This window comes from Varroa jacobsoni, unplaced genomic scaffold (assembly GCF_002532875.2).
Source record: "Varroa jacobsoni isolate VJ856 unplaced genomic scaffold, vjacob_1.0 scaffold_1105, whole genome shotgun sequence".
NCBI classification, from domain to species: domain Eukaryota; kingdom Metazoa; phylum Arthropoda; class Arachnida; order Mesostigmata; family Varroidae; genus Varroa; species Varroa jacobsoni.
In genome coordinates, this window is record NW_019214007.1 from 125,927 (window position 1) to 134,213 (window position 8,287).

The following is an 8,287-nucleotide window of genomic DNA, read 5'->3' on the forward strand; positions in this document are numbered from 1 at the left end:
ATGCGTATAAATGATCAAGTCAGCGAATCTTTGTATTATATATGTGCTTATTTTTATGAGTCTTGCGTAAAACATGTACCTATAAAGTACCGCCATAGTGACATTTGATTTTACCATTTATATTAGTTAGGCGCATTGTCCCTAAAACTTATGTTATCAACGCAAATCTTTCGTAATCTGTGCGACAGTTCATCCGGAAGTTAAACTAAATAGGAGCGTCGTTTAATGATGGGTGAAGTTCTATACTGTTCTTGTACGAATGGTCCTTCCTTATGCCTTGAAATCGGCCTGTGTTTACGCACAGCGCTTTAAGCGCGTAAGTGATTAGCAATCAGTATTTAGGGGAAATTTGTAATGACCCAGGATTATAAGGCCCAATAAAAATTACCCTCTACATTGACGATACGATGAGCCTGTCGCGTTCATAGCAGCTTGGTCTATCAACCACTATCGAATGCGATATAAATATATATCGAAACATTAATATTGGTTCTGTTATTTGGCTTCATTGCAGCTTTCCACGAGTTCCCATCAGACATCTTCTCTCATCGGGCTCGCGCTCGAGGTGCTATCATTATTCATATGTTTGTTGCTATATATATGTTTTATGCTCTAGCCGTCGTCTGCGATGATTACTTCATTGCTTCACTTGAAGAATGCGCACAGGTAAGGGCGTATAGCTTGCAGAAGCCGCAAATATTCTTAACACAGCTCCGTCCAAGAGTTGCTAAACTATTATTCTAACACATCATGCTTCAATTCAACGTGGTACAGTTCACTAGACGACTTGAAGCAGCGCACTAATGAGGTTGCAACAACACAAGACAGGTTCCTGTCTGTATCGTTTATGTACAAGACCTCATGCATGTGTACACAGTTACGGAAAGCTGTCAGACGTTCTAGATCGATCCTGAACAACGATCTGAAATCAAATACAATTGGGCAGAGTATAATGATATTGCAAAAACGCGCTCATTTCCTATAATTGACCAAGTCATTTCTACCATAGGCTTCTGGCGGATAAGTATTGCTTAGTACCGACATGAATACGCAGATTGCCATTACGCATACGAGAGAATGACGTTTGGTTCTGATGTGACCGTTTTGGGCAGGAAGGCGCTTGACAAAAACCCAATACGAATACTGACGAGGCTGTTCATTCTTCCAGCGTTTGAACCTATCAGACGATGTAGCTGGCGCGACATTCATGGCCGCCGGTTCCTCAGCACCCGAACTATTCACTGCGATCCTTGGCGTGATTGTCGCCAAAGGTGACGTTGGCACGGGAACAGTTGTAGGTTCGGCCGTATATAACGTTCTATTCGTGATCGCCATCTGTGGATTATACGCTGGTCGCGAGGTTCCGGTCACGTGGTGGCCCCTGTTTCGCGATTCGGTTTTCTATTCGTTCACCGTCATCGTCCTGATTATTGTGATATATGACTCGAGGGTATCTCAGGGTGAATCCACTGTCATGCTTCTACTATACGGAATATATATCGCGCTCATGAAGTAAGTAATGTTCATCGTCCGACTGATCCTAAAATGCAAGGACTCGTTTATTAGGAATACGACCAAATTGTCACGTACGAATAATTATATATATTTTTTTTGCAGATTTAATCGTACGATTCATCTGATAGTTGCGGCAAAGTTTGGTCTTTCTGATACGGTTCAAAGTCGTGAGATGGATACCTTGACTGGTGATAAGCAAAATAATTACGGAGGCCCGACTAATTCCTGCATCTCGTTTTATGAAGCTGCTCTTATAATGCTCTGTAAACCGAACTTTCGACGTAAGACACGGTTCTGGGCAGCCGTCAAACGGGTTATGCATAATCGCCGAAAAGCCCTACAGGGCTATGGGAGGTTCACGCGAAGGTAACCTCTAATATACAGTTCTTCCCCTAAGGCATTATTTTCCATACAATAAAATCAAGACAGCGTACTGCGTCTAATATGTACTGAAAAGTTTAACTTTGTACGGTTGTATAAAAACAAGTGAGTCGGCGAATATCAACAAATTAAACATGTACCTAATTCAAGTCATTTGATTATTTGCAGTGAAAGTATAATCATGACCAGCAACAAGAAGTTCAACTGGCGAATCCGACCACCAATGGAAAACGGCATGAAGGATCAGGTCTTATACTGGATCCGCGTTCCTCTACTGGCTACGTTAGAGTACACGATACCGGATTGCAGGAGCAATCTCGGTAGTAAGGTATTCCTCGTCACGTTTGCCATGTCGATCTGGTGGACTGCCATATTCTCTTACCTGATGGTTTGGATGGTCACGCTAATTGGCTTTACCATGGGTATACCCGACTCTATCATGGGTAGGTCTTTTCCGCTTGACAACTTCGTCCTTGTCGAGTCACGGATGAACTTTCACTCAAATCGAAAAGCTGCAATCTTGTAGAACGTTTGGATGACGCCATTTTTTCTTTACGATAGAACGCTATTAATTCACTGTAGCAGGTAGCAAAAAGCGGTCACTGATAAAACGGATCTTCTCGTCTCAGTGTTTGTTGGCTGGAAACAAAAGAAACAGCGTATAAGCTACATAGGACACTCCGTCTTTAGTTTCTGCAATTGCAAATATAATGTGGGACAGATTTTTCCTCAGTCGTACGATTTTTTTTGGCCCGTTTCTAGGCATCACGTTTCTAGCCGCAGGAACCTCAATACCGGATGCATATGCCTCGCTGTTGGTCTCCAAACAGGGGCAGGGAGACATGGCGATTGCCAATTGCTTTGGCTCAAATGTTTTCGACATTCTAGTTGGTCTTGCGGTGCCGTGGCTTATCCAAACGACATACATTGACCCCTCCGGATACGCCATCATCTTTTCAAAAGGACTGCTCTACACAGTCGTATTGCTCTTCTTAACCATCATCATTACGGCAAGTATCGAGCCTGATCAAAATAACAAACAACATTGGTAAAGCTAATTCAAATGCCTTTACCAATGTCGTTTTTATGCCAGATACAGATTTTCCATGATCAAGTATTAGTACCTAAGTGAAAAGTCTGCCATTTGTCACACAGCATTGAAGAGCTCCCTTATTTTTACTGCAGCAGAAGAAAAACAAATGACTAATGTGTAGATCACACTGTAGTTGTAGGTCTGCGATGATACTGGACCGCTGATAATTCGTAGGCATTAGATGCATTCGTTATATCATATACGGTGGCTCTACTACCCTATATTCAACCGGTTGATATTTATCTAAAACGCATCGTTCATTCTTTTATTTATTTTTTTCCTTTTAATTACAGATAGTTGCTATCCAGCGCAGCGGCTGGCTTCTAACAAAGAAGCTCGGTACCCTTCTAATGGCAATTTACGTAGTTTTTCTGATTTTATGCTCCGCTATCGAGTTTAACGTGTTCTCGCACGTGAATCCGCCGACCTGCGCGGAACCTGACGAATAGGTTCAGCCAGCGATGGGAAGAACGGGAGGGGGTAAGGTAGCAGAAAACATGGGAATTAAAGTGCAGACGATAAAGAATTGAATGAAAAATGCCAAAACCATACAAAATAAGGACAAATCAAATTGAGCTCTATGCCGATGCTTTTCGTAGAGCGAGTGTGTATACGATAACCAATTCGTGCATGATAGTAAATACAAATCGATCGATGATCTCTGCTAATAGCTTGCGTCGATGTATATTTACTTCAATACAACCATAACTAAACAAATTATACACTACAGTGTCAAAAAATATATTAATTTCTGCGTACGTAAGTATCTCGTGACTCAGCCATGGTGCTACCGTGTCTGATGGGCAAATACACTAAGGAGACAAAGCTTGACTATACTTAGACAATATGAAGTCTAAAATTTGCAAATTTATATGCAGAAAGGAAAAACGCAAGTCAAGAAGATCATGCGAGAGCGCAGACTACAATAATTTATTTCATCTAGTTTTTTTTTTTAAGTTATCTACAGCATGAAAAAGAAAACAGACAGAGAAATATGTCTGACAAACACAAAACCATCTAGCGTCATTAGTGTATAGAAAACTCTCGCTCTTAAGCGAAATAAATATGCCAGATCTCTAGATGCATGCACGTTACGAACCCGTCGTGCTAGTCCTTTCGGACGTTGACGGATGGGTGTCCTTGATGCCTACGTAGATGACGACAAAATCATACTATAACACACACAAATAACCGTCAAGTGCTACAATAAATAATAATTTCTCCGTTCAGCCCAGTGGGCGCGCCTTGATGAACGGACCTAGAACATATTGTAGTCGACAGTAGAGAAATTTCAGGGAGTAGCCGCTATGATATTTTACAGAAAAACCATAAACAGAAAGGCAGCCGCATCACTATAAACCACACCAACAATAATGACGACAACGACCATAATAGCAGAATGAACTAGCAGCAATTGGTCGGAGCATCATTCACATCACCTTAACGGCCTTCGTGACGATAAAACCTTTTACCAGGAAGAGAGACCGTATACCTAAATGGTACGCTCTTAAATCTACTATGTAGGCACCCTACGAACCGCAAGAGTGACCAACGGTTGTTGGCCTTATGCAGTATCAAATGCTGCCTATGGCATTTGATTTGACATTAATGAAATACAACGAAACAGGACTACATAAAGGAAAGGCTGCCTAAGCTGTACTGAAGCCCAGGTTAATAATCGGCTCATTTAACAAAAAGCGAAAAGAGGAGAGCGATGAAATGATAAACAAATGCGAAAAGGTATTGCAGGAAGACGAAACTCAGCGAAAATGAAATCGTTGAAACTCAATAATGCTGACAATGGCGGTGGTGGTAATGGCGACGGTCATGCAACATTAAATAGCTATGGAAACTTCCAACGACAACGGATTCGATGATGATTTACTTCGTACGATCTAGATTCTTACTAGTCATTATCAACTGATACTACAACAACTATTAAGTAAGTGCGATTTCTATAAATCATTGGGTGTACTTTGAAGGACGCGTGCACCATGCCATGTTGCGCTTTTGCAGAGGTCTGTGTGGCAACGTGCATCTAGACACACGTCGTCCCACCTCCGTGCGCAGCTCCTCATCTCGTTATTTGATGTTTATGTTTTTGTTGAGTGGCAAAACGAATGGAAAAGTGTATAGAAATAAGACAATGCCTGTGGAATTGTGTGGCTGATTGTTGCAAGTGAGAAAAATCTAAAAGACGAAAGCAAAAAGGACAGCAAATAGGACGCAGATCGAAGGAACAAGAAAGAAACATAAAAGTAAGGGAAGAAACGGTAGAAGAAAGTGTGAGTTGAACGAAATGCAACGTATGACTGGAATCTAGGCTTAGAACAAACGAAGATACTTATGGTGAGCTTGAGAACTGTTAGCTGAGCAAAGATAAATAAGGAAATATTAACTAAATTTCTATTTGCGAAAGAAAACAAGAACGATAAGCTAAAAATAAATCCTATACACACTGATGGCAAGAGAAAAAAAAGGTTATGGAGACATAGGCAAAGGGAAATCGAGTGAACGGTGGCGACGATCTAGTAAAGGATCAAGAAGGAAGTAGCAAAAATAGGAAAGATTCGATAAGTTCTAATTGTCCTATGTCTCCACTAAACCCAATCGCTGTTGCTGCCCTATCTACTATCAACCAAATGCTTTCCTACTGTATAACACCTTGTCCGCCGCCGATCTTTCATCTACACTCAACGCTACGTCTTTCAATATATACTCACACAATACTATAGCCGAGTACCAGTAACTGAAAAAAGTAATGACGACGGATATGTGAATGTATTTATCTTCGTAATCTCGTACAGACAAAAGAAAGATGAGCCGATGGCGACCTATTTTCACCCTGAAACTCTTCAACGCATAAAAAGCATCAGCAAGAAAAACTAATAAACATTAACGGTAATATTCGGCCGTGCACTATTGTATGGGACATGAGAAGAACAACAACATATACAGTAGACGCATTATTAGGTATCCATTTACGATCTGTTATTTCAAACAGAGACGCCTTCAAGAACTTCACGTCTTTCATGCGATATATAACTAATATCTAACGACATCCTCTACCAACGACAGATTTGGAACGGCACAAGGGTCTGTATTTTTTTATATTTTCTGGATTATATCGCTTAGTTAACGAATGCATGGAGAATTTTCTATTATTGATCACAGAGACTTCAGCATGATTATCCACCTATTGCTTTCAATTGAATTTTTTCAATGTTCGTATACGGCAAAATCTTTTATCTATCAGCCTGCTAGTACCTAATTACATTTATATGTAAAAATGTCATAGATGGCCTTAGGTGTCGAAAAGGTTCGTTGTGGAGCAAAAATTTACTGGAGACTGGGTCCATTAAATTCGACCTACCTTCACAGTTGTAATTACATATAGGTCGACCCTGAATAGATACCTTGAACTTTGATTCGTAGTCGTTCGTAGCTCCCAGAGGAGCTTCCGTAAAAGCACAATATTTTATGTAAAATGTTCGTTCTGGAAAGATTCAGTACCACAAATAACAATAATCACATAGCCATCTAATTTGAGACAGTTAACACGGCTCATCCGTGAGAGGATTATGTGTCGACTAGGGCCACGATACATTGCCGCAGTCTTTCATATTGAACATCAATAACCGAAGTTTCGACGATTTTAAAGCGTATTTCACAGACTCGTAGACAGCCACGCACATAAAACGACAGACACGCCTGAAACACAAGACAAATACAAACGCCTAACCACCTTCATGATACTTAGGTATTTATGTAGGTCAAATATAATTAGATAGGTATAGCGATACACATATCTATATACCTTACGCATTATTTCTATTTACAACAGTAATATCGAGCATAGCCAAGGCATGCTTGAACGGCAGCGAAATGTTAATGTCCTCCAGGCTACGTACGCGGACATATTGCAATCCAAAAAACCTACGACGACGTTTAAGTATGTAGTAATATCTTCCGAGTCTTGTCGGAAAATCGTGTTCCCTTTGATATACAGCTTAGATACGAATATACGCGTGCACACACACACACACACACACACACACACACAAAAACGAATTACTCATCTGGTAGTTATTCTATTCGTGACTATATACACGGATGTATAACATGGCTAAGATAATAAGGAGAAGACCAAAGTCCATCTAAATAAATTTATAGACATTAATTATGAAACTGACTTCCACACTGCTAGCTCAATAAAAAAGTCTTTATGAATCAAAAAAAAATCTCAATAAAAAGAGTTACAACAACCGCACTACAGAACTGCGCCATTTTTCGAAGGTAAATCGTAGAGTTTCCAAATTTTTGCACGATACTACACAGATGACTCGTATAAAATATGATAATCCGTTAGCATCATTACGCCAACATACAGTACGATAAGCCCCCCAAAAATGACATATAATGAGTGAGTGTCAGTGGGAATATAGGTAGAAAAAAAATATATGACACATAAATTATACAAGAAATCATGCCGTTCGCAAAAGGCGAGGTAAATTTTCGAAATTAATTTCCACGGCAACACGGAAAGTGGAAGACGGCATAAACAGACAAAACAGATATATACTAATCAGTGTACTAGTAAAAGCTGATGGAACGACTGCTGTTTGATTATCATTATGATTTACAATTCGCAGAGATAGCTGACCAAAGGGTACCTTATGCAAATGCTGAATTATATGGAAACATACGTGCAAGAGAGCGAGATGGGAAATCATGTCACTAATTAGAAAATATAGAATAACCTATTGCCATTGACGGACACTGAAAGAATCATGTATTTTTTTTCCTAAAATCAGTTTTACAGGGTGTGACCACCGCACAGATGGCCATAAGGTTCCAGATGTAATCTCTAGCTTAAATGTTTCTAAATTATGCGCGTTCCTAATGTCAGCTCGGCTTGTAATAACGTTTGAGTTGTGTAAATATCACTATACTCCCTGCTGATTATATATTCGAAATTGATCGCCGCTGAGCTACAGATGTTACCGCCCAGAGCAGAAGTATCGGTGTTCAGAGACTTCGGAACTTACAAGGAAATATTAGTTTTGCATTTACGTACATATGAGCGTTCATATAATGCGAGCTCACAGCAAAAACTTCTAGCAGTTATTACGATGCGCCATACCCTGCATACTTAATCAGCAGATCTATGTCGATTCGTAATCGTTAGAAACCATTAAAATCATAATTAATTTACTCACAATGACGAATGCCACAGTCTTTCACGCGAACGGCATCTTTGTCGTTCCGTAAATGAGTCAAATATAGAACCAGTTGACC

At 40.1% G+C, this 8,287-nt stretch overlaps 1 protein-coding gene across 1 annotated transcript in view; it reads left to right on the plus strand.

Moving 5' to 3' along the window:
• LOC111266651 (sodium/potassium/calcium exchanger 3) overlaps positions 1-3,662 on the plus strand; it is an 11,333-nt gene extending 7,671 nt beyond the window's left edge. The window contains exons 3-8 of the mRNA XM_086970997.1: positions 515-666; positions 1,169-1,512; positions 1,618-1,881; positions 2,065-2,339; positions 2,659-2,910; positions 3,287-3,662. Of these exons, the coding sequence (XP_086827123.1) occupies positions 515-666; positions 1,169-1,512; positions 1,618-1,881; positions 2,065-2,339; positions 2,659-2,910; positions 3,287-3,438 (1,439 nt within the window). The 3' untranslated portion in view covers positions 3,439-3,662. The remainder of the gene's footprint in view (positions 1-514; positions 667-1,168; positions 1,513-1,617; positions 1,882-2,064; positions 2,340-2,658; positions 2,911-3,286) is intronic.
• Positions 3,663-8,287: the final 4,625 nt, after the last annotated feature.